The 26,028-nt window shown below is 34.1% G+C and overlaps 1 protein-coding gene across 1 annotated transcript in view; it reads left to right on the forward strand.

The window, feature by feature from the left end:
* TRDN (triadin) overlaps positions 1 to 26,028 on the forward strand; it is a 379,114-nt gene that overhangs the window by 320,452 nt on the left and 32,634 nt on the right. The window contains exons 25-38 of the mRNA XM_032339654.1: positions 8,139 to 8,165; positions 8,654 to 8,683; positions 11,243 to 11,272; positions 11,525 to 11,536; positions 12,687 to 12,701; positions 13,079 to 13,126; positions 15,115 to 15,162; positions 16,424 to 16,441; positions 18,424 to 18,468; positions 21,136 to 21,156; positions 22,911 to 22,937; positions 23,699 to 23,737; positions 24,322 to 24,357; positions 25,122 to 25,166. Of these exons, the coding sequence (XP_032195545.1) occupies positions 8,139 to 8,165; positions 8,654 to 8,683; positions 11,243 to 11,272; positions 11,525 to 11,536; positions 12,687 to 12,701; positions 13,079 to 13,126; positions 15,115 to 15,162; positions 16,424 to 16,441; positions 18,424 to 18,468; positions 21,136 to 21,156; positions 22,911 to 22,937; positions 23,699 to 23,737; positions 24,322 to 24,357; positions 25,122 to 25,166 (441 nt within the window). The remainder of the gene's footprint in view (positions 1 to 8,138; positions 8,166 to 8,653; positions 8,684 to 11,242; positions 11,273 to 11,524; positions 11,537 to 12,686; positions 12,702 to 13,078; positions 13,127 to 15,114; positions 15,163 to 16,423; positions 16,442 to 18,423; positions 18,469 to 21,135; positions 21,157 to 22,910; positions 22,938 to 23,698; positions 23,738 to 24,321; positions 24,358 to 25,121; positions 25,167 to 26,028) is intronic.

A 26,028-nucleotide genomic window follows, 5' to 3' on the forward strand; every position in this document is an offset into this window, starting at 1 on the left:
GGAACTGAGAAGGAAATGAACAAGTGGAAGTACACTCAAGATACATTTAGAAAATGGAATCAACAGGGCTTGTTAAGAGCTGAATAGGGATAACAAAGCATGGAGAAGAATTTTGGATGACTTCCAACCTTCTGGTTGGAATTGTAGATGGAATGTAGTGTCATTTACCAATATGCGGAATGTATTTGGAAGAGAAAAGGTTTTTTCTTAGGAAGTTTGATATGAGAGTCAGTGGTAGAGTAAACCCGTTTATCATTATATCTTCTATATTCTCCCAACTTTTTGAAATATATATATGTATGTACATATACGCATATATATATAATATCAGAATTGATATCCATTCTATGCTCTTAAAGAGAGGTACCTTGCATGGCATCTCAACCAAATCTTAGACTGTCACCAGAATTCAATTCATTCATAAGAATTCAGTTTCTTAAAAAAAAAATCTGTCAATGAGTTGGGTATAGAAGGAATGTACCTCAATGTAATAAAGTTTATACATGAAAAATGCAAAAGACAAGTATTGTATATTCTCACTCACATATGAAATATGAAAAAGCTGAACTCATTGAAGTAGAAAGTAGAATGGCAGTTGCCAGGAGTTCAGGAATATGGGAATTGGTGTGATATTGGTCAAAGGGTGCAAAATTTCAATTATAAGATGAATAATTTCTGAGGATATTATATATAGTATTGTGAGTACAGTTAATCCTGTATTATATAATTCATAGTTGCTAAAAGAGTCAATTTTAAATGTTATCACGACATACACAAAAAAGAGATAAATATGTGAAGTGATAGACATGTTACTGAAATTTGTTGTGGAACTGTTTTACAACATATATGTGTATGAAACCATCAAGATTTTTACACCTTAAACTTACATATGTAGTATGGCAATAATATCTCAATAATGCTGAAAACACATTTAGAGTTTAGTGGTGACTATCAAGACTTCTTAGCACTAATCCTTCTGTTCTTTGTGTCCACTGACTACTACAAGTCATTAAAAAAAACAGTGTTTAAGCCTCTTGGTGGCTCAGTTGGTTAAGTAGCTGACATGATTTTGGCTCAGTTCATGATCTCAGAATTGTGAGATCAAGCCCCACATCTGGCTTGGAGCTCAGAAGGGAATCTGCTTGAGATTCTCTCTCTCTCCCTTTCCCTTTGCCCTTCCCCCACCGTGCACATGTGCATGTGAGCTTCCTCACTGCTGCTCTCAAAAAAATCAGTCTCGCATGCACTCTATCTTGGGTGCATATCTTGAAATGTTTACTTTATCCCTGTAGGATAATAGTTCTCACACTTAAGTGATCATTAAAATCACCAAGAAAGCTGATAAAAGAGAAATTGCTGGGCCCCACCCCTAAAGTTTCTGATTCAGTGAGTGTAAGGTAAAGCCCAAGGATTTGTACCTCTAACAAGTTTGCGGATGCTGCTGCTGCTGTTGCTGCTCCAGGAAACTCAGATTGGGAACCGCTTCTCTAGGACCTAGACTGACAAGGATATCTCAGAGGGAAAGTGCACAGAAACATAAACACACTACGCCCTGTATATTTTGTGAAGTCTGGTGTATTTATTTTGGAAAACAAGAAAGTAGTCGAGATGATTTCTAAGATCCCTCCACTTTAAAGGCTTTCTCATTACATGTTGTAAAATTTATAAGCTCCTACTGATTTTATATCAAATTCTTATCTCATATTGAAATTTAATGGTCTATTTAATGATACTCAATTAGATTATGTAAGTAAAAATTTTCTGAGGTCTTCATACTTACATGTCTAAAATAATACTACATTTAAGCATTTCACAAAATTCAAATGTTATGATGTTTAACTGAATTGTCTTGACTAAAATTATAGTAAATCCATATGGAGGGATCTAATTTCCTCATTAGCTCCAATAACGAGGCAGTTTCTGTGATATTAATCAAATTATGAATTTTTTGAATAAATTCATGAAAGTGCAGTTTCCATCTTCTGCTTGTGAGTTTTATTTTTCTTAGTTTTGAAATTCAAAGTCAAAATGACCTCATGATGAGTAGGCTTTTGATTGGTTATGTTGTATATCCATCATATTGTAGAGGTGGTTAGAGTGTTTAAGATAAACATAGCATAGAGATAAGCTACTTCATTAGTGAATTAAGATGGCTATCTGATAATATATTTAAGAGATGTTTAAGTATTTGTGGATATGTGAATTAGAAAGATCATTAAATGGGCGCTTGGGTGGTTCACTCAGTTAAGCGTCTCCCTTCAGCTCAGGTCATGATCCCAAGGGTCCTGGGATGGAGCTCCTCATTGGGCTCCCTGCTCAGCTGGGCGCCTGCTTCTCTCTCTCCCTCTGCCAGCCTCTCCTCTTGCTTGTGCTCTCTCCCTACTCTCTCTGTGTTAAATAAATAAATAATTTTTTTTTAAAAAGTCCTTTAATGAAATTATTCCATTATTGATCAATGTTAATAATTAATCAACTTAGATAAAAATATGTTAAAATGCAGATAATTTAAAAGTCTTTATTGACATTACTCTGGCCCATTTCTTGACCCAGAATTGTTATTACACTAAGCTACATAGATCTGTGTTCGATATAAACCCTTGGCTATTGATGCACACATAAAACTTGACTGTTAATATTTCTTTGAGAGTCAAAAGTCTGTACAAATAATTTATTGGTGTATTAGATAATAATAATATTACTGTGTCAGAAATACTTTATTTCTGATCAAATAATAATTAGATACATCAGAAAATATAATATCCAATGACATAACACAAGGATGTATATTGCTCTTCTTTTCTTTGTTTTTGTTGTTTTGTTGTTTGTTTTTTGCTTGTATCTTAAGGAATTGATCCCCATTGAGGAAGGCACACTTGCTTTTTATTATAGAAAACATAGAAAACGTATGTGACTCCTGAAGGTGACATAGCTAGGGTCACGACCTAGAGTTGGATATCAGGAGCAATTGGAACTGTTACCTAATTATTGCATGAATAATTTAAGATTTATTATTTCACATCCCATATAATATTTAATAGGATTATCAGTAAATAACTTTTACTGCATTCACCTCAATTATTTAGAAGTAACAAGTTAATCTTGAAGAGAATGTCAAATGAGGTGTGACTTAAAGGTAGCAATTCCATTTATTAGGACTTTGCAGACTGTACATTTGGTTATATCCAGTTACTTTTTTTTTTCGCGTTTAAGGTACCTTTCTAGAATGTATAAGTTTGTTCCCTTAGCTAATCTACCCATTTATAACCTATTAATGGTCCTTCCTTAGGTCAGCCTCTAACTTGGCAGCAGCAATGGTCTCATAGCCTCACAGTGAGGCATGTGCCCTAGCAGGCTTCTGGTGAGAGGCTTACAGTCCTGATTTGCACTCAGTTGTGGGTATAGAATATTTGCATAGTAGATATTCATTTAATGTAGTTGATTCATTAGAATTTATTGATAAATTCCAATATTTCAGGAAGCATGCTAAGCTTTCAAAGCACTATAATTCTTGTTTATATGGAAGTTATAGGATATTGGAGGAGATAATCAAGTAAACACAAATCAATACAGTATTATAAGTGTAAAAATATATATAAATATATATAAAAATATATATAAAGAGAGGGAATAATATTGGAATATGAAAGGTGCACCCAAATCAGTCTGCGGGATTAAAGGAAAGCTATATAGAGTAGCTTATTTTTTGGATAATATCTGAATAATAAATGAGATTCAGCCAGATTAAAAAGAGGAAGAATGTTCTAGACAGGGAGATCAACATAAAAGACAGCTCAGAGACAAAAGACACCTTAAGAGAGTGTTTAGAAACACATTACTTCGGTATGTCTTGAGTGTAGAGTACAAAATGGTGAAGAGAGAGAAGAGGGTGATGAGATACAGAGATTTGGTTCATTAATAACCTCACAGACCAGGCAGAGGCAGCTGGAGTTCACAAAGATGGTCCATGCTACAGGCTGAGACGTGATATGTGAAATGATTGCACATGCATTCTGGAAAATCTCTCTGGCTCCAATGTTGAAAGAAGAGTGAGGGGAGGAAGCCTATGTTTTCATGGTCAGGTTGGATGTTCATGGGGATTATGGGGAGAGGCAGTGGTGGGCTGGACTAAAGTACTGGCATAGTATATCTGTTTCCTAGGGCTGTGGTAACAAGTACCACAAATTGGGTGACTTGAAATAACAAGTTTATTATCTCATCATTCTAGAGACAGAAGTCCAAAAACCAAGTGTAGGCAGGGCCATGGTCTCTTTGAAGGTTTAGTGGAGGATCTGTTCCATACCTTTCCCATAGCTTCTGGAATTGCCAGCAGACCTTGGTGTACTTTGGCTTGAAGAATAATCAGTCAAATCTCCACCTCTGTTATTACATGGTATTCTCCCTCTGGGTCTTCACATTATCTTCCTTCTCTCTCTGCATGTCCGTTTCTGTGTCTCTTCTGCTTCTCTTATAACAAGTCTAGTCATACTAGATTAGGACCCATCCTACCTAATTACAGCATCTTAATTTTATCTGCAAAAACCCTATTTCTAAATAAGGTCACATTCACAAGGTACTGAGCCTTAGGACTTCAACATAACTTTTGGGGGAACACAATGAAATACATAAGGCAGAATGTAAAGGGAAGAGTAGAATAATTAGAGAGATAATACAAGCAGCAACTGAAGTTGACTTAAAATATATATATATATATATATTTTTAAGATTTTATTTATTTATTTAAGAAAGAGAAAGATCACAAGTAGGCAGAGAGGCAAGCAGAGAGAGAGGGGGAAGCAGGCTCCCTGCTGAGCAAAGAGCCCGATGCGGGGCTCGATCCCAGGACCCTGAGATCAAGACCTGAGCCGAAGGCAGCGGCTTAACCCACTGAGCCACCCAGGCACCCATATATATATATATATATATATATATATATATATAAACATAAACCTACACACACACACACACACACACACACACACACACACATGTAAAAAACAACCCTGAGGGTACCTGAGGGGCTCAGTCAGTTAAGTCTGCCTTTGGCTCAGGTCATGATCTCAGGGGCCTGGGAACTCGTTCCATGTTGGGCTCCCTGCTCAGGGGGGAGTCTGTTTCTCCCTCTGCCCTTCTCTGCTGTTCATGATCTCTAATTAAACAGCTTTGTGGAATTAATAGTTGTCCAGTATATATCACAACCTGATTATGGGAATGAGTAGAACTACAAGTGAAGATTTTCTTAATTTGGCTTGGCTTCAAGGGCATAATTGAACAACCTTATATTTGCATACAATTTCTGCATGTTTGTGATTTTAATGTAACTGTGCTTTTATGCTTGCATTTAGGCAGAGTATATGGCTGTACACTTAAACCATACTGATTAGGCCCAAAATAACATTTCTCTTATTAGAGTGTGCTTGGTATAGTATAATTGGTCCATAGGAGAGCAAAGGGTGGAATCTTGTAAAAACTGTTACATATTTATGATAGGGATTTTTTAAAAGATATTATTTGTTACATTATAATACATTATACTATTTTTTCCCCCGAGAGCACATGAAACAAATTTATCTCAGGTAACAGTACCAGAAATTGCTATGCCAGGAATTCTCCTTAAAAACTATTTATGTTTTAAAACATTTTGAATTTTATAACTGATTGCACTTTTTATCCTTGCCTGAGTATTAGAAAGCTGAGAGGTGGATTGTTATGCCAAGTCCTAGAAAGTATGTAATAATTTTAACATGCATTTTGTGTTCTAATGCAATTCCTGAATTCATACATTTCCCTAACTTCATTTTTCTTGACTCATTTCTCCATCTTTTTTACGTTCTCCTGTTCTCATTAATTATTTCATTTATTTACCTAGTGAAAAAACTATAATTGAGTGCACACTATGTAATCATATATTAGGTATTGTACCAGTTCCTTGGATTCAGTGATGAAAAAACATTATCTGTTTTCAGATATCTCAGGCTAGAAGGGAAGGTATTCATTCAAGTTAATATATATAGTAGGTTGTGATTAACAATGATTAAAAGTTCTAAAAAATCATATTGGTGCATAAAAGGGAATGCAGCCCAACCACCTTAGATAAAAGGCTTTTTGAAAAAGAAATGGTTGAGCTGAGGCCTAAGTAGAGGGTAGCCAAATAAAAAGTGAAGAGAACAAAACCCCATGAAAAAAAATTAAAAATCAAAACCTCTGCATAAATTGTGAGATATTGCAAGTTTGGGAAGTAGAAGAGTCAATGTTGTTAAGAGGTCAGTTGCTCCCAAGTTGATCTATAGATTCAATACAATTTCCATCAAAATCCCAGCAAATTATTTTGTGAATGCTGAAAAGTTGATTCTAAAACTTATGTGGAATGGAAAAAAATAACTCACAGCAACCAACACAATACTGAAGTTCAAGATCAAACTTGGAAGACTGACACTACCCAACATCAATCCTTACTGTAAAGAACTACAGTATTGTTTCATTCTCTGCCTTTAAGTAGTTTCCTTGTAAGCCTATGCTGGTTAGTGCTCATGTGAAGATTTAAGGGGTCTTTCACAAATCCCCAAAACTTTATCTCTTTTTTTCTTTGCAGTTCTCTACTTTACATGACTCTGACCTGTGATCTCTAGCTGTCTTGGCCTTTCCAGACTCCTAGCTCCATCTCATCAATTTAGCTCCATTCCTGCGCTAAAACCTTATTATTCTCTTAAGGCATTAAGCTGGGACAATCATAGGACAAACCTCGTTTTTTTCCCATCACTTAAAAATAACTGTCCTTTGTTGTTTATGTCCAATATCTTTAAAGCCACTGTTTTACACTTTTGTCTGCTTTCTATAGTTTTATGTGTGAGGACTAATCAGAATAAGTCAAGTGAATAGGAATTTAAAGAGGAAAAAGTGATTGATGAAGTTAGTTTATCTATTGGTATTGGCAAGTGGGGCAGTCAGGGTGGGGGCAAAACTGATGACCAGAGAGACCTGATAAATAAAATGGTGGAAATTGAAGCTAGAATTTAGTGGATTAATTAAATGGGAGTCAGGAAGTAGAAAAAGCAAATAAAGATGACATTTCCAAAAACCTGAGTTGAACAATGCTGGAAAGGTACTGGATGATATTTATAAAGGAATATAGATAGAAGGAAGATGCTTTTGTTTACTGTTGAAATCTTTGTTGAGATTAAAAAAAAAACAAGGAAAATTAAAAACTGACTATGGAGATCGCAGAGGTTGATGAACAACAGCTTACAGACTGCCCACCAATCTTTTCTGTAAATAAAGTTTTATCGGAACACAGCTATGCCTATTCATTTCCGTATTGTTGATGGTTGCTTCTGTGTTACAGCAGCAGAGCTGAATAGTTGTGAAAGAAATCATATGGCCTAAAGTTAAAAATATACACTATCTGGTCTTTTTTTTTTTTTTTAAGATTTTATTTATTTATTTATTTGACAGAGAGAGAAATCACAAGTAGGCAGAGAGGCAGGCAGAGGGGGCAGGGGAAGCAGGCTCCCTGCTGAGCAGAGAGCCCAATGTGGGGCTCCATCCTAGGACCCTGAGATCATGACCTGAGCTGAAGGTAGAAGCTTAACCCACTGAGCCACCCAGGCATCCCTATCTGGTCTTTAATAAAAAAATTTGCCAGTCCTTACTAGGGATCCAACAAGCAATAAAAGCATATATTTCTAGTCATCTGGAGTTTCAAATTCAGTAGCAATCATTTTTAATATATTATACTGGGACAGATAACATTAATAATATTAATGGAAAAGAAAAAAGTATTTCTTATATTTTTTATCTTCAATATTAAAGGATTAGAAGTAATTTTTCAAAATAAAATTCTGTGTTCTATTTTAATATTAGATTTAAAAGTTAACATTGCACACAGCAAGAGTTTGCAAGCAAATTATTTTTAATGGTGCAATAAAATTAAACTAAGAGTTTTATTATTCAAAAATGACTTTTTTAATTAGTGATTTTGTGTATACATTAAATTACATATCCTGTAGAATTTAAATAAAGAAAAACAGTTGGAGTTTATTGTTTTATTTTGATTTTCAAATATATAATGTTCTATCATATTCAATGTCAATTCAATAACAATTTACTGACCTGATCTTTAATCATTTTAAAACTTTTTCTAGGCAAAGAAGTCAAGCCTAGGACTCCACGTATGTTACGCGCATGCCAAAAAATAAATAAATAAAATAAATCTTAAATGCATGCTTTTACTCATCCCCTGATTTCATAGTTGAGTATTTTGCTTAAAGCCAAACGCTTAACTATTTTGTGTAGACAATGTGCTTCAAATCCTCATATTTCTAATATCTTTTGTATTTCTAATATCCTTTGTGTTTCTGAGAACATGCTGTGCTAAAATTTTCCTTCAATCTTTGTTCACTGAAGGTATAAAACAATGCCTTTTGTTAACTTCTCATAAAATTCTTAATTAACATTTTCATTTTATCTCAAAATAATTCTTACTGTGATTGATAATGCGAACTTTTATTTGTCTGTTTGTATCAATTTACTGCATTTATAAAAAGAAGAAAATGTGGCAGATTAAAAAACAATGAATAATATGTAAAAAGAAATATGCATGAGTACAGAAAAATATCTTTATATGATCATCATTATTAATGTTCACCTATATTTTTAGAGCCACAAGTAAAAAAGGAAGAGAAACCAGGTATGTATATTTTATGTATAGATTTATACTTGTATTCCACATTTATACTGAGTAGCATATTACCTCTTTGCTATTTTATATAAAAATATTATCCTTTGTTAGCTCTTTAAAATAAGATGAACATAATATTTATCTATGCCACCTTTTCCTAGAAAAAAATTCTACTCATAAAGGAGAAACTGCTGAGAGAATTTGATCTGGTTCAGAAGAAGCAATTCAGTAATTGAATTGAGTCCCACAGAACCTCTTAGTTTTGCGGATTCCTACAGGACACAAAATCCTGTCAGAAAAACAGCTCCTCTTGTTTTTCTGTTTTTTTGGGAGCTCCTGAATGAGACAAATATTTCTGAGGGCTACAGTATGCAGCAGAAACTTTTTTTAAAAAGAACACGGAGTAATCTGATTCTCAAAACAATTAAACTTTGGTTCATGTTTCCCAACTATTAGTATTATAGGGCTGTTCTAAAAAAATAAAATACCAGAAAATTGGGTATTACAGTACAGCAGAAATGTATTCTCTCACAGTGCTAGAAGGGAGAAGTCTGAAACCAAGGTGTCAGCAGGGCCATTATTCCCTTGAACCTGTAAGGAAGAACCCTTCCCTGCCTCCTCTGACTTCTGGTCTTTGTGAGCAATTCTTGGTGTTCCTTGGCCTGAAATTGTATTGTTCCAATCTCAGCCTCTATCATTCCATGGACATCTTCTTCTTTGTGTCTTTAGCTGTGTCTTTTCTCCTCTTGTTGTAAGAACACCAGTCATTTTAGATTAAGGACCCAGCCTACTCCCATATTACTGCATCTTAACTAATTACACCTATAAAGACTCTATTTCCCAATCAGGTCACATTTTGAGGTACTGAGGTTGGGATTTCAGCCTATCTTTTGGGAGGACACAATTCAACCCGTAAAGGCCTATCCTCTGGTCCCCCCAAATGCATGTCCTTCACATACATATAGCTCATTCCAACATCCCTTGAAGTCATAACCATTTTAGCAACAACTAAGTCCAACATTTCATCAACTCAAAGTCCCAAATCTCATTATCTTAAACATTTTGGGGTGAAACCCAGGGTATGATTATTCTTGCAAAAAATTCCTCTCCATCTGCAAAATCAGAAAACAAATTATCTGCTTCCAAAACAGAACAGTGGGTCAGGCTAGGATAGACATTCCTATTTCAAAAAAGGAAGGAAAAAAAAAAAAAAAGAAAGAAAGAAAGAAAGGAAAAGAAGGGGTTATGGGTCCCAAGTAAATCCAAAACATAGCAGGGAAAATTCCATTAGATGTCAGGACCTGAGGATATCCTCTTTGGAGCATAACAAAAATCGCCCCTGCACAACCCAATAACATGTTCCCCATTTCCTTCTGAGACCTCACCAGAAGCACATTTAACTTTCCTACTTCCAGCAAGGATTTGTTGATATATGTATTTGATGAGGGTATATATATTTTCTAAATTGTCAGAAACTTTATCGTTCTCCTTAATACTTTCTTAAGTTCTCAGCAGAATAGACTTTGTCAATATTGCTGCCAATATCATTTTCAAGGCAATGTAGGGTTTGCTTGTTTGTTTCTCTATCAAGTGTCTCAAAATATTCCAGCCTCTACTCATCAGCCAATTCCAAAGGCACTTTTGCATGCATGTGTCTTTGTTACAGCAGTACCCCATCTCCTGGTATCAAATTTATTAGTTTCCCTGGGTAGGTGGAATAAAGCGCCACAAACTGGATAGCTGAAAACAACAAACATTTACTCTCACACAGTTCTAGAGGCTCAAAGCCCAAAGTCAAGTTGTCGGCAGAGCCATGCTCCTTTTGAAACACGTGGAAGAGAATCTTCCCCAGTTTTTTGTCGCTTCGCTTCTGGTGTTTGTGAGTGATCCTTGAAGCTTGTTGGCTTGTAGATCCATCACCCCAAGCTCTATCTCCATCATCCCGTAGGCTTCTCCCTCTGTATTTCTATTTCTGTCTCTCTTTTCCTGTCCTTATAAGGACACCAGCCAGATTAGATTAATTAAGGACCCATTAAGGGTCCTTAATTAAGGACCTGCTCTTACCTTTTCTTACCTTAATTAATCACATCTGCAACAACCTTATTTCCAAATAAGATCATGTTCTGAGGTACGTCAAGTAAGGAATTCGACATAGCTTTTTGTGGGATACAATTCAAGCCGTAACACTAGGTGTCTAAATTTCTAACTCCTATGAGTACTCACTGAAATATATTTCAAAGTTACTCTTCTTATTCTTGCCATCAAATCATTTACATTGACACTGAAACTATACTCCACAATAATCGTCTTAAGGAAACATAGAAAATTCAACTTAAAATCAATTAGCAGTAGTAAACAGCTTAATGGCAGATAAGTACATTGCATGAAATTAACTACTGCGTGTTTAATAGACCAGCACTAACAAACCAGCAGGAAACTGAAATAATTTTTAGTAAAATTCTGCCTTTTTAATTATGGTAAGCAAAATAATATAATTTCCAGAAATGAGTTTGTGCTTTAGTTTATTTTTCCAGATTATGAAATTTCTGCTTTTTGTTTTCCCTTAAGAGTCTCAAGTTAAAAAGGAAGCAAAATCAGGTAAAAATATTTTTTTTTCTCAAATAGATACAGAACTGATATCGCCTTCGTTTTGGAACTAAAAAAGGCTTACCACTCACCATTGGAGATTTACAGAGTCTCCCAGAGCCTCATTATTTTTCCTACTTTGCTGCTCAATATGCTTTTATAGGACTGGTTAGCTGAGAATGGGGATATTCTGTGATGTGAGATGTGAGAACATCTAGAATATATTTTTTAATGGACTGCAGCACACACTCTAGGTTTCAGGAGACATCTCTTGGAGTCCTTAAAACCCTAATGTGATCATATTTAGTTTGTAGACTTATTTCCAATGACATAGCAGAGTTATAAAATCACAGAATCATAGGCTACTGGGATTTGAAGAGAAAAATGACAAGAACTTACTAAGCATCTATTATGAGTTTAGCCCATACTATCTATTTTTATTTCTAATATACCATTATGAAAGACATGCAATAGGTCAATTACTATTCATATTTAATGTCTGTGGAAACTGTTCAATAGACTAATTTCAGAAAATAAGTTATTTTCCAAGATTTTCAAGCGAATAAATGTTGGAGCTAGGATTCTGCCCATGTCTGATTTACTCAAAACTCCCACTAAGATATTGTTCCAGACTAACAATCATTTTATTAAGAGGTAACGTTGAGCTAAAATCAGGATGATCTTTCCAAGTTTACATTGCTATTTAGTGTTTAAGTCCTCGCTCTGGTACCAACTAGCTACGGACCTGAGGCAAGTTAAAAAAAACCCTCAGGCTCTATGGAAACTATTTCTTCACTATAAAAAATTACACAGCAGAATTCCTCAATATCAACAAATTCAAGAATCCAAGTTAAGGTATATGTACCATACTATCTTGCTCCTTTAATTCTCACCAAAGCATACCTAACAACTGATCATAAGCTAGATTCTAGTTGCTCTTATAAATAATATATTTTTAATGTATTAAGACTTATAAATGTTTATTGTCTTATTTTTTTTATTTTTAAATTTTTTTATTTATTTAAATAATGTCTACACTCAACATGAGGCTCAAATTCATGACCCAGAAACCAAGAGGCATACTCTTTGGACTGAGTCAGCCAGACACTCCCTAAGTACTACCTTATGATTTATTTTCCTGATTTCCTTTTTTTTATTTTTGGGTTTTTCTTTTTTTTTGGTTGTTTGTTTTTTGTCTTTTTTTTTTTTTTCCTGCAGATGAATGTTACCAGATGGAAACATTTTGCATTTTCCTTATATTTTTTTAAAACCAGAAGCCGCACACCATTTAAAACTTCTACTTAGGCCTCATGCCATTTAAAGCTTTTAGTTGTTATTATAAAATATCACAATTCTACATGTTATTTGATTGAGTTTAGTTTTTTCTTTCATACATGAATGTTTCCTTTTGAACTTCATCTAAAAGAAACTCAAATACATAGTATCTATATATTAATTTCATCTTGTCAAAATAAATCTTCACAAGAAAATTTTAAATATTTTCAGTATTGTATATTTGCTCTCTCTATTTTGGCATTTATGCTTTATTACAGCCTATGCTTTGGAATTATAAGTGCTTAAATGTAAATAAGAATTCTTGGTATATTGTTTCATGCAACTGAAGCCTGCAGGTTTTTTCATACAAATTAAAATGACATGAAAATTTAGAAACAGTTTTTCTCCATGGACACATTTGTTGAAATCTGTCTGTTATTTTCTGCTTAATAAATAACTAGCCTATGAAACGAAAAAAAATCACCATATGTTAACTTACAAAGCTTCTAAACATCTGAAAAGTTTTTTTATTATTATTTTCAGAACAAGACATAGCAAAACCAGAAAAGACTGTTTCTCATGCAAAACCAGGTATTACGCAGGTGGTATCCATACTACCAAATTGTTTCTCTTTGTTCCAGTTTCAACAGGATGGAAAGCTTAATGTGTAACCTAAAGTTTTTCAGGGATGATTCGTGTCTTAAGTCATCCAACTTCTAGAACATCTCCAATTTTAGTCATCTTCACAATGTGTTTTAACTGAGGACTTGACCTGTCAGGTATAACTAGACAGCTAGTCTATCCCTTCCCATCAGAGATTTAGCTGAGCACGAAAACCATCACTGCCAGCACTCAGGTGAATGAATAGGTCCCACACTTTGTTTTGTTCTGTCCTGTTTGAAGCAAGACATCCTTGGGAAACTTGTAATCCAGAATGGCTCATGCAAGCATGATCATCTTGGATTCCAAAACCCCACGAAAAAGAAATCAACATTTCTCCCTGCCTCCTTTCCTCCTTCCTTCTTCCATCTTTGCCTCATTTCCTTTGGTTTTCATTCCTGGTCATAATTATATTTTGGAGATAGTAAAGGTAAGCCAGTGTGTTATGTATGTCATAAAAAGACATACAGAACTTACCAAGACAAATTTACAAATTGTTTTTTATTTAAGAATAAAAACTTTTAATTTTTTGTTTACGCTAATTAAATATGAGTTTAATTTGGAGGCAGTCCCAAGCCTCAGTTATTCTATAGAAAATTGTCCTTCATTCCAGGCTGAAATATTTACCCAAAGTTATGAACGTGGTTAATCAGAATCTTTAATAAGTTAAAAACATACTTTCGGGACACCTAGGTGGCTCAGTCATTAAGGGTCTGCCTTCAGTTCAGGTCATGGTTGCAAGGTTCTGGGATTGAGCCCTGCATTAGTCTCTCTGCTCAGTGGGGAGTCCATTTCTCCCTCTGCACTTCCCCTGCTTGTGCTCCCTTTCTTGCTCTCGCTCTCTCTCTCTCTGTGTCAAATAAATAAGTAAAATCTTTAAAAAAAGAAAAGCTCTTTCTCTAAGCATATCTTATTACACTTTCAAAATTTTTACTGTAGAAAAACTGGGTTTGAGTCCATTTGATTCATTTCCCTATGCTTTAAAGTATAGGAGACACCAATAGGGATACAAAAAGCAGACCTGGGACCTGGAGTATGAAGAGCCAGGAATAACTGTCTCCATTGACATAAGCAGAATCTTAGAACTTTTAGAACCTCCTCGTTGAATGAATAATAAAACCCTGTTACTTTCCTGACTGTCCCAAGTGTCAGTCATTTTGAGCTGAAATAACAGAGTGAGAGAGTTCAGTCTTGAGAGCACAGCAAGCACAGTGTCCTCCGGGCACACCTTCTTTTATTTTAGTGGTAATATTCATACTCTAAATTCTGCTTCTCAGGGAAACGTTCTCATTGACTCACTCCCACTGCTGCATTTTTGAAAAGTTTTTTTTACATAGGATCACTGCAATCATCTCTCTACGTTGACCCAAATCTCTTTGACTACATCTATAAAGGCATAGAAGACAGAAGACATCCCATAAATGTATCCCTTTTGCCTTTCCCCAGCTTTGTACTATAAAACTTGGGTCACTACGCTAACCCTGGGTTCCCAGGGAGGATTCTTGCCCAGGAAAATTTTTAAAAAAAATTTGCTTCTTCCTGTTCAAATTCGATTATTAAAAAAGGATTATTGTTTTATAAAACAACCCCTGTGTAGATAAATACAGTGAAAAACAGGGAAATCAAGGGGTAGCATATGTATTGGCAGAACAGGGGATAATTGCAATTAGGAAGACTTTTATGAAGGTTAGCTGCCAACAATGTCTGCAGCTGAACACGTTTTCTTTGTGCTCCATCCAATTTGAAAAGAAGATATCACTTGCTGCTTTACTGGGGGAAAAAAAAAAACCACAGCTAAGTTTTTCTCATGATCGGTGTTATTTCAAAGAGAAAACAAAATATCAAAGTTGACATATGTCACTGTTTTATACCGAGGCATTTAAATTTTCTACTTGTGTTAACATTTTTTCCTATCACAGAAGAAAAAGTTGTCAAGCAGGTAAAAGCTACCACAATAGAAAAAACAGGTAAATAAAATATTTCATCTTTTCCTTCTGTGTATCAGTTTTATGTTATGTGGGTACACACACACACACACACACACACACACATCATCATCATCATCACTGAAGTGTGTAAGTTTTAGTGCCATAAATTCCAAGACTATGAATTCTTGTAAATAGCTGAAAAATATAGTCAATAAATTTAACAGTGAAGTACTAGCATGATGTAATTCAATTATTTGTGATTGATCTAAACTTACACATAACTCGTGAGGTAATCCAAGTAATACATTGATAATCATATACTGCCAGGTGTTTAATCTTATTTTAAAACCACCTTTCCTCAAATAGTAAAATCACAGGAATCTGAAACTATGAGATCTGCTCTTCATGCATTAGATAGAGTAATATCCTTTAATAAGGGCTCTACTGATAGTTATGTGGTTGTATGAACATACAGAACATATAATATTTAAAACAGTCTATCTCTCAGTATTTTATGTGAGAAGAAAAAAGTAATGCACACACTCTTAACATTCTGAAGTTCTTTCCTATAGGGATGAATGGATGTCATCTCAACTGACATCCTAAACCACTGAATCTCTTCCATTGAATTCCAAGGTGGAAATTCTATCTACCTGGGTAACTGGCAGTTTATGGAGTCCCATTCCTTATTTAAAAAATCATTTCCAAAGAAAAAAAGTTTGTGAGGTAATTTCTTCATTTTAACTAAAATGATCTTGCTAATCAGGATTTAAATACAGTTTCTTGGAGGAAAATATAATAGAATTCAGGAAAGAACTAATTATTTATAAAATTATAGACTATTAACACACAGGAAAGAAAGAAGCCTTATAAGGTCATTTACACATCACCTGACATGTTCCTTGTACTCTATTAAAGCCATTGTCAAAGCTCATAATTTCAGCATTCCTCTAATTTGCACCCTAAGGTTTTAATATGGCTCACTGAGGATCTCATTTAGATATATGGGTATTCGGGGATTATCAAGAAGCTAGCCCAATGTACTTGTGTGCCAATATACAGATTGTTTTAAATTTTGCATACCTTTTGTGTGTCATAATTTTTCAGCAAGCAGTGTGATTGATGTATTTGCTGAGAGTGAAATAATAGTGCTCAGAGAGAATGGAATAAGCTTAATTTAAGCTTAATATAAGAAGAGAACCTAAAGCAAAGAAGAAATAAATACAGAAGCTAAAGAGTTTTTTTTTTTCAATGGTTTGCACTCATCAATGTGCCATTTACTTTTCTCCATTATCCACAGTCAAGCCCAAATCAGCAAGTAAGAGATGAAAAGAATAAAGTCTGAAAAGCTTGGCTTGGCTACTTCAGTTTTAACAATTTGCTTGTTTTTTTCTTTAATTGCTGATTTTAGTGTTGCCTTAACCTAAAATACCTGTATAGATGATAAAATACTGTTTTGCTATGGCTTTGACTTGACATCTTTGCTTTTCACTACTAATTAATACTTTGCTATAGTTATACAGAAGAAATCTTTGGAAGTTGTATCATTATGTAACTATTCCTAAAAGAGCGACTCCATCTAGACTATAAAATACCACTGAGAGGTTAGAGTGAACCGGCTAGCTCTCAAACACTCATAATGAATAACAAAGGAAAATGAAATGATCATTTCAATCATCGGTGTTATGAACCACATATTGTTTTTGGTTTGTTTAAGTAGCATTAATTGTACTGTAGGTAGACTTCAGTAGTTAGAAATCCATGAGATTATAATCATATTGCCATTTTTTCCTGAGAATCATGGACTTCTCGCATGAGTATGAATGTAAAAAGGTCATCCATTTTACTATTCAGGAATGATTCAGAGATTACAGTGGCAGAGAGTTTAAAAGCTAACTATTGGTCTCAGAAAGGCATAAACATGGGTTCACTGTCACACAGGTAGTAATTAAGTCCAAAATTGTGTCTAGATTGTGATGTTGGTCCTCCACTGCTGTGTATTTATGAAACACAACTACAGTGAAAGCATGTTGGTCAAATATTCCCTAGATCCTTCAGGAAAAATGGATTGGCACAGCCCAAAGATGAATTTGGTGAGACCAGTTAGGAGACCATATAAGTGGTTTCAAGAGAGAAGGTGCAAATATATGGAGCCCAATAGAATATATTCACATTCTAGAACCAATTGCATGTGTTTTAAAGATGGATTTGATATTATTCTTGTTATTATAATAATTATACTTTTGCAGTGCTATTATTATGCCAGTTTAAAAAGTTGAATATCAGCTTTTCAATTTTATTTTGTTTTGCATGCCTATTTAATATTAACATTTATGCAAATTGAGTTTATGAAAGTTTTATTCTTACATGCTGGATAATTTATAAATATCCACTTTAGTCTTATGACAACATAGGTCCTGCATCTTGCCACCTACTTCACTGTTGGTGCATGATGTTGGGGGAAAATTGTAGTACTTTTAGAATCTCCAAATTCAGGAGTGACAAAAGAAAAGGACAGGTAAACATCAATAATAGCTCAGAAGGACTAACCCTGGGGTGATTAGAAAGAACTAATCGTTGGCAGTGATCGGCTCTATTTCCAACTATTCTCAATATACGTTCTAGTCTATAATGGCTCCATCTGAAATTCCACTCTTAATGAAAGAGAGAGCCCTCTTATTTTTATTTCAAATATTTTTCAGAGGTCTAAGAGGAGTATTAATCACACATTTGATTCCATTTGACTTTTCTAGACTCAGTTGAGATTAATCTGGAAAGAGAGGGTGGTCCAGGAAAATGAAAACACAAAATGTGATACTTTCTGATATAGGGTTGGTTCAGGTTAAATTTTCAACAAGAAACTAGTGTCCAGCATAAATTGCTTCTGACCTGGCAGGAAAGGAACTAGAAAGATTCAGAAGGGTAAAAAGGGGGACTTGTAAGATGCCAAAGGCGAATGTCATTTTTTTTTTAAAGTATCCGCAAGGAATGACTCTACCTTCGAAAGAGAAAGAAAATTCCTCTTTTTATTCTCCTCTTTGTCATATTCTATCCTCTTCTTACACCACATGGCCCCAAGAGGGCTAGAACCTTATGTACTATCTTACAGGTTACCCTGAGGATGAACTTAACCATGTTTATAATGCGTTTCTATGGCAATGTTCTTTCTGTGTTCCAACATGCAAATGACTTTGAGGGCATGCTTCCCGCAGAAACTGACGATCATTTGCAAAAACATAACTAAGAAATGTCTGCTACACAATCCACAGATTGCCAATTAATTTTAATTTCTCTTTCTAGAAAAAGATGAACACCAAGAAAAAGAATCTCCATCTACAAAAACAGGTGCTTTTATATTGTCTTAATTCACTATTTTTATTAAAGTAAAAATTAAAACATACAAGCGCTTTTCATCTTATTTCTAGTACTGTTTAGTCTTGTGGTTTTCTAGTAAAATCTAGTTTATCTGACTTAAGGGTCATGTTATTGTTGACAATCAAACATTTTGCTAAATATTATAACCAACATATATAGGATTACCAGACATGCTATTGTAATACAGCAGCGTTTGTTTTGTTTTGAGTTTTCATTCAAATTCTAGTTAGTGAGCATATACTGTAATATTTGTTTCAGGAGTAGAATTCAGTGACTCTTCACTTACATACAACACCTAGTGCTCATCACAAGGGCCCTGCTCATCATCCATTTAGCCCATTCCCACACCAACCTCTCTGCCAACAACCCTCGGTTTGTTCTCTATAGTTAAGAGTCTCTTATGGTTATAATATAGCACTATTAATGAAATAGTATTGCTTTCATGATTAACAAGCCCCTCTCACTGTTGTCAATATTAATATCATTCATCATACTACTTAATCAGTAGTAGTATTGTAAAATATCTTGCCAAATTACACAAATTCCATTTTACTGAAAACTAATTATGAATTTCAACTTGATATCTATTCTTAAATATAAAATAGAAAAATGTTAGCTTAATTCTTTAAAAAATTGTTATTCGATTTTTAAAAAGATTTTATTTATTTATTTGAAAAGAGAGCTCAAGCAAGGGGAGAGGCAAAGGGAGAGCAAGTAGCCGACTCCCTAGTGAGCAGGGAGCCTAAAATGGTGTTCGATCCTAGGATGCTGGGATCATGCCCTGAGCCGAAGGCAGATGCGTAACCAACTGACCCACCCAGGCACCACTCACTATTTGATTTTTTAAAAAAGATTTTATTTATTTATTTGACAGAGAGAGAGAAAGTGAGAGAGGGAATACAAGCTAAGGGAATGGGAGAGGGTGAAAGAGGTTTACTGCTGAGCAGGGATCCTGATGCAGGGCTCAATCCCAGGACTCTGGGATCATGACCTGAGCTGAAGGTAGATGCTTAACAAATGAGCCACCCAGGCATCCCTACTATTTGACTTTTAAAAATATGATCGTTGTGATGGTTCAAACACTAAGGCATATACTATAGGAGGCTGTGAAAATATTCCTCCTTCTCTTGTCTCTTTTTCTATTCTACCAGTTCCCATTCCCAAAATATCCAATAGGTAATTGCTATTATTTCTTGTCATCTTCATATATATATATATATATATAATATATATGTGTGTGTGTGTGTGTGTATATATACACATACATACACACACACAGCATATATACATATATATATACACACAAATAAACATATATATCCCCACTTTTATTTACACAAAGATTTGTATAAATACTGTAAATTACCCTGTCCCTAATATATTTTGAAGATTGTTTAATCTCAGCACATGAAGAATTTCTACATTAATAGTATTCTATTGTAAAATTGTACAAATTACTTAACTAATCTCTGATTGGTGTGTTTAAGTTGTCTAACAAGCTTTTGTAATGATATTCAATGATAAATATGTCTACCAATCTAGTTTTGTGAATTTATTTTTGGAGTAAAATTTTTTAAAGTAAAATTTTTTAGTGAAGTGGTGTATCCAGTGTAATTTTTATAGGTATTTCTAATTGTTCTCTGATATAAGTTGGATTCATTTATATTGCCACAGTTAATGAATTAGAATTAGTTGACACGATTTTGAATGATTTGAATTCTTCACAATCATGACCATATGTTGTCATTTTTTTATGAATAAATGGGTCTTTAGGTGTATGACTACATAATCAATGTTTTTAGTTAATAATTTCAGAAGAAAAAGAATATGAGATAAAGAGATCATATACTTAGATGATACAGTTTTGTGTTTTTCACCTACCACTCATTTATTCTTCCTGAGATTTTATTTTATTTATTTATTTATTTATTTATTTATTTTTTACTATGCAGCCATCAAAAGAAATGAAATCTTGCCATTTATTTCATTTATTTAAAAAGGATTTTTTTTTTTTTTTTGAAGATTTATTTGAGAGAGAGAGAGCATGCAAGCAGGGGGAGGGCCAAAGGGAGAGGAGAGAAGCAGATTCCCCACTGAGTGCAGCACCAGTTCTCAGGAACACGAGATCATGACCTGAGCGAAAACCAAGAATCTGACGCCTAACCTACTGAGACACCTAACCCACTGACCCACACTGGTGCCCCCATTCTTCCTGACATTTTATAAAATCAGCTTCTTCATTTAAAATGCTGGATTGGGAGACTTAAATAATTAATATTAATATTAGCATGTATTCTAAAAAGATGATGCCATAATGTGCATTTTATGTTATTCAGAAATAATAAGGCATTCAAATTATTGTGAGCGTTCATATTGCATCAAATCAGAGATAAGGTTTCATAGGGATAAAGAGACCAAGAAGACGTTATATTTGAAAGCTGTATAATTTTTTCTATAGGGAATTCATTAGGAATATAACTTTACAATTATTCAAAATGCATTTTCTATTGCTCATTTCAATATGTTTAGCCTATTCCTATTTTAACTCGAACAGACAGAAATACAAATATAAAGGGCTGGTATTTTACCTATAGGTAGAAAATGATTTCTGGTTTTCTTTTCTTCTTTACTTTTTAGACAAACCTAAACCAACTTCAAGTAAGTGTACCACTTTAAAATTTTAAGAATTTGCTATTTAATTACTTTAATTTTATCTCTTTACATTGTATATGCAGCCCAAAAACGTATGTTTATTAATGCAATAGCCAGTATGCCATTACCTATGTAAATGATTCTGATTGACAAAGAATACTGTGTTTATTGTATTCATTGATCCCTGAACATGACTTTATTGAGCACCTATTAGATATATTACACTGTACCAGGATATATGAGGGAATGTCAAAAATGTTTCCTGCTTTCACGCCTGTGTAATTAATATATTTACCAAGATAACTAATGCCTGTGTGGAAAAAGTGGTTTCATCTCTCTTTTACATACTTCGATTTGTTAAGATGTATTGAGTAAACACAGTATGGAGAGTCCTCTAATAGTCACTACTGGGTTAAGAAAAATTCAGAACACATGATACCTGTCTCTGATTATTGAATCTTAGCACATTAGTCTTTTATTATCTTACTTTTTCAAAGCCTAAAGGTAAGTTGTTTTTAGTATTTCAGAATCTCTGTTTTATTTTGACATTCCAAGCAGTAATACGAATGCAACAATTTTTTGAAAACTTATGAAGTTTTATGTAATTTTGTAAAAATGTAATTTCATAAAAATGAAATTATTGTTTAATACGGTTAGATTATGACTCAGACTTTAACCTGAAGTAAAAATATGTGCATTTCAAACAAAAGTATATCTAGAGTTGCATCTAAAATTTTTAAATGCCAAGAAATAACCTGGTTCCTTAAGAGCATTATGACTGACTTCTTACAAATGCCGCTACAATTTTCTTCTAATTGAATTTGATGTTAAAATATTAAATGTTGCCCTTGGGTTGGAGAAAATCTCTAGTACATTTAGTTTTTATTATTGTTATGGATATGAAAAGTATTGCAAAAATTAAGGATTGAAAGTCAAAGCTACAATGCTAACATGATGTAACACCATAATCTCTTGTAAATACTGTTCTGTTTATGAAATGTTATTCATTTTCATCTTCATTATTATAAAATATTTTAATCAATTTTTCTTGAATTTTGGATATAGCTTCCAGAGAAGTTACAGAAGACTGATAATTAAATGGATCAGGTTTATAGAAATGTTCTCACTTGAACTGAACTATGAGAAAGAATATATTTTTAAAAACCTGCCATGTTATATTTTAAAATATCATTGGTGTATGCATTAACTAAAAGAACAAAAAGTGAGGCTGGTTTTGTATTATCATAGACTAAAGATAAGTAGCATTTTATATCTTGTCTCACTACTCTGACAGTAGTCACTGTGAGTTGAGTTTCTTTCTGTGATATTTTTCCCCCTCATCCCACAGCCCCACCCATTGCATTTAGTGTAATGTCTTATATATGAAGTTGCTTTATAAATATTCAATGAATCTTTGCATGCATGCGTATATGAAGATCAAGTCTGTGAAGATTAATAATTTGTAATTTGTAAGAAAACCAACTGAAGGACTTCAAACTGATTAATTCTACTGTACGGTCATAGAATGTTTTAGATTGGTATGTAGAGTAGTTCTAATTTCAAAATAGATTTCTAGTTACAGTTTTCAGATATTGGTTATTAGTGCATTTCTCTGCCATTTTGAGCATATGTGTTTACTGTCATTACTAGTAGCATTTAATAGGAAATACCTTGAGATAAAGCTCAATTGTCTGCTACTGAAATATAAAACTATTCTTTCCTTTTCTTTTTCTACAATATTTTTTCTTCTTCTCCAAAAGAGGAAACATCAGAAGTCACAGAATCAGGTAAATATTAACTTTCCCAAAGGAGGTAACACAGATCTGTGGGAACAGATCTGTATGTAAATTTGAGTCTCTGTCTGGCTGTGTTACATTTGGGAAAATCCCTTAACCAGCTCAGATTCCTAGTTTCTTCACCTGTAGGACAGAGAAAATGACTTCCCAAAAGGCTCGTTATGGGTATTAGATGAGATAATATAGGCCACATTCCCACTACGCACGTGGTTGTTACTCATTATGTATTGGTTTTCTTCTCACTCTTGTCTGATAACTGCAGTTTAAGAAAATCATCAATCAATTGAAACTGTTTTTGAAAAGTGTGTGACCACATTTTGCTTCAAGATATTTTGCGACTCTCATTGTTTTTTCCCCATACCTTACTTTTTGAGCATTCAGAGCACCAGTTTAATTCTCATTTTTGAAAGAAAACAATTAAAAATGTAGATGTTTCTCCTGTTGTTACTAGTTTACACTTAATAAATGCAGGGCCTGCTCTAGCTTTCCTTCAAAGCACATAAAAACAAAAACAGAAAGAGAAGGGGAGGGGGCTCTGCCATCCTGGTGACTGAGTATAAGCCAAATAACCAATCATAACAAAAACATATATGTCCTCACACACAGGAGGTATACTCTTCCGCCACATCTTGAAAATAACCCCCTCCATTTATGGGATTAAGTCCCATCTCCAACTGTTTACTTCAAGGCTGAGTAAGAAAGTCATGTTTTTTGAACTGATGATTTCTTGTTGTTATATTCCCCCCACCCAGGGAAGAAGAAAACTGAAAAATCTGAAAAAGAAAGTAAAGGTAAAGATGACACTTAAAGACATGTACACCAAACTAACAGTAAAAACACAGAAATAAAAAATACATATTTGTTATCATTTAAAAACAATTCTGGAAAATGTAGCTAGAGATTTTAAAACACATATCAGCAATGCAGTTCACTGTAGGATTTTCCATGCAAGAGTGTAGGTATCGGGGCGCCTGGGTGGCTCAGTGGTTAAGCCGCTGCCTTCGGCTCAGGTCATGATCTCAGGGTCCTGGGATCGAGTCCCGCATCGGGCTCTCTGCTCAGCAGGGAGCCTGCTTCCTCCTCTCTCTCTCTCTCTGCCTGCCTCTCTGCCTACTTGTGATTTCTCTCTGTCAAATAAATAAATAAAATCTTTAAAAAAAAAAAAAAAAAAAAAAAGAGTGTAGGTATCACTTATTGTTAGATAGCTAAAGAGAATAAAAACATAAGTTCTGCTCTTTCTAAATTAACAATGTAGAATTCTTTTCATATAATGCCTGATGTGAATATTGACTAACCAAAGTTTAATTCCAGACCTCAGGAAGACCTATGAATAACTGTTATATGACTCAAAATTACCTTTTATTTTTCTCTACAGAAAAAGGGGAAATGAAACATCCTAAAGAAGAAAAAGGTAATTTTTTAAAAGATGGAGAAGCATAATGCAAAGCCCTGAGGCCAAAATTGTTGAGTTGAGGCTTATTTATATCACTTTAAAGTAAAACTTTTGTGTACATGAGGAGTGCTAGTATGATTAAAAGAAGAAATATGGAAAATAGCCAGTGGATATGTGGTAATGGCCATGTCGAAGGACGAGTGGATAGCAGGCCTTTCCCAGCAAGTGTGCATTCACGTGTTGTGCCTTTGGTGAACAACAAGTTTAGAAGCATCACAAAGTGGCTTGTGTTTTTGACGTTGGGTGTATTTATTTGGTAAACTACAAAATATAATATGATAATGAAGTTATCTGAAATATTTACAAAGGCCTTACTTATCAAAGAAATATTCTATCGGATCAAGAGGAAGGCATTTGTAGACATATCATAAAGACTGTTAATAATAAGGTTGGGTTTTTTGTTAGTTTGTTTCGGTCTTTTTGGTTTATCCCTGAATTCAGTCACTTGGAATGACCCATTGTACATGGATTGTCCTTAACTTAATATTATAATCCCTGCAATGATGTTAATCTCTGTTTATGCAAACAAACAATCTCTACTCTTGATATTGATTTTTATTAAGTGTTAGCAGAAGAGAAAATTTGTTTAAAACACCCTGAGAAAATATTTACAATATTTAAATTATTCCCATGTTCCCAAATCTTAGTTGAAGTCAGTCAAAATTTTCATGAACGTTCCCTTTAAAACTTCGTAGTTTAATTTACATTTTCCTTATCGACAGTCTCAACAAGAAAAGAAAGTCTTCAATCATACAATGTGACAAAAGGTAATCTTGAATTAACTCTGTAAATATTCAAATGCTAAGTTGGTATGGCAGTGTCTAAATTATGTTTGCACTTAATATTAATACTGAATTTTTTTTTTTAAGATTTATTTTTTTATCAGAGAGAGGGCGGGGAGAGAGCGAGCACAGGCAGACAGAATGGCAGGCAGAGGCAGAGGGAGAAGCAGGCTCCCTGCTGAGCAAGGAGCCCGATGTGGGACTCAATCCCAGGATGCTGGGATCATGACCTGAGCCAAAGGCAGCTGCTTAACCAACTGAGCCACCCAGGCGTCCCTTAACACTGAATTTTTTAAAAGCAAGGAAGTCTAGCATTTATACACTTCTGCTAATAGCAGAGGAAGTGGACAGGTAGGAAATCTAGCAGGAGGTTTACATTTCAATGGAAAATTAGCAAGTGTGAAGAAGTTGGAACATTAACAACGTAAACATTCAATAAACTAATCCAGTACATACCAGAAGATAAATTTCTCTGTTACAAAAGACTTTCATAGTATGCATAATAAGGACAAAAATGATAGAGTGGCAAAAACAGATATAGCTGAGAATTATTTCATGTTTTACATAAATATAGCCAATATAATAAATATATTTTTATTATCTAAATTTAGCCCTTTAAATTAATTCCACCTAAACAAAAAGTGGTCGGTAGAGGGAAAATGCCTGCATGTGCATGGCAGGAAGATGTCCTTTACCTAAAATGAGAATGACCTTTTTGGTGATATTGACTATCAAAAAATTGTAAATGGATGTTACAACTGAATTTTATAGCCTGGAAGATATAATTTTAAACTAATTAATTCAAAATGTAATAAAATTTAAATGTTTTAAATTTTAAGACTCTAAG

Source organism: Mustela erminea, chromosome 4, assembly GCF_009829155.1.
Source record: "Mustela erminea isolate mMusErm1 chromosome 4, mMusErm1.Pri, whole genome shotgun sequence".
Classification (NCBI taxonomy): domain Eukaryota; kingdom Metazoa; phylum Chordata; class Mammalia; order Carnivora; family Mustelidae; genus Mustela; species Mustela erminea.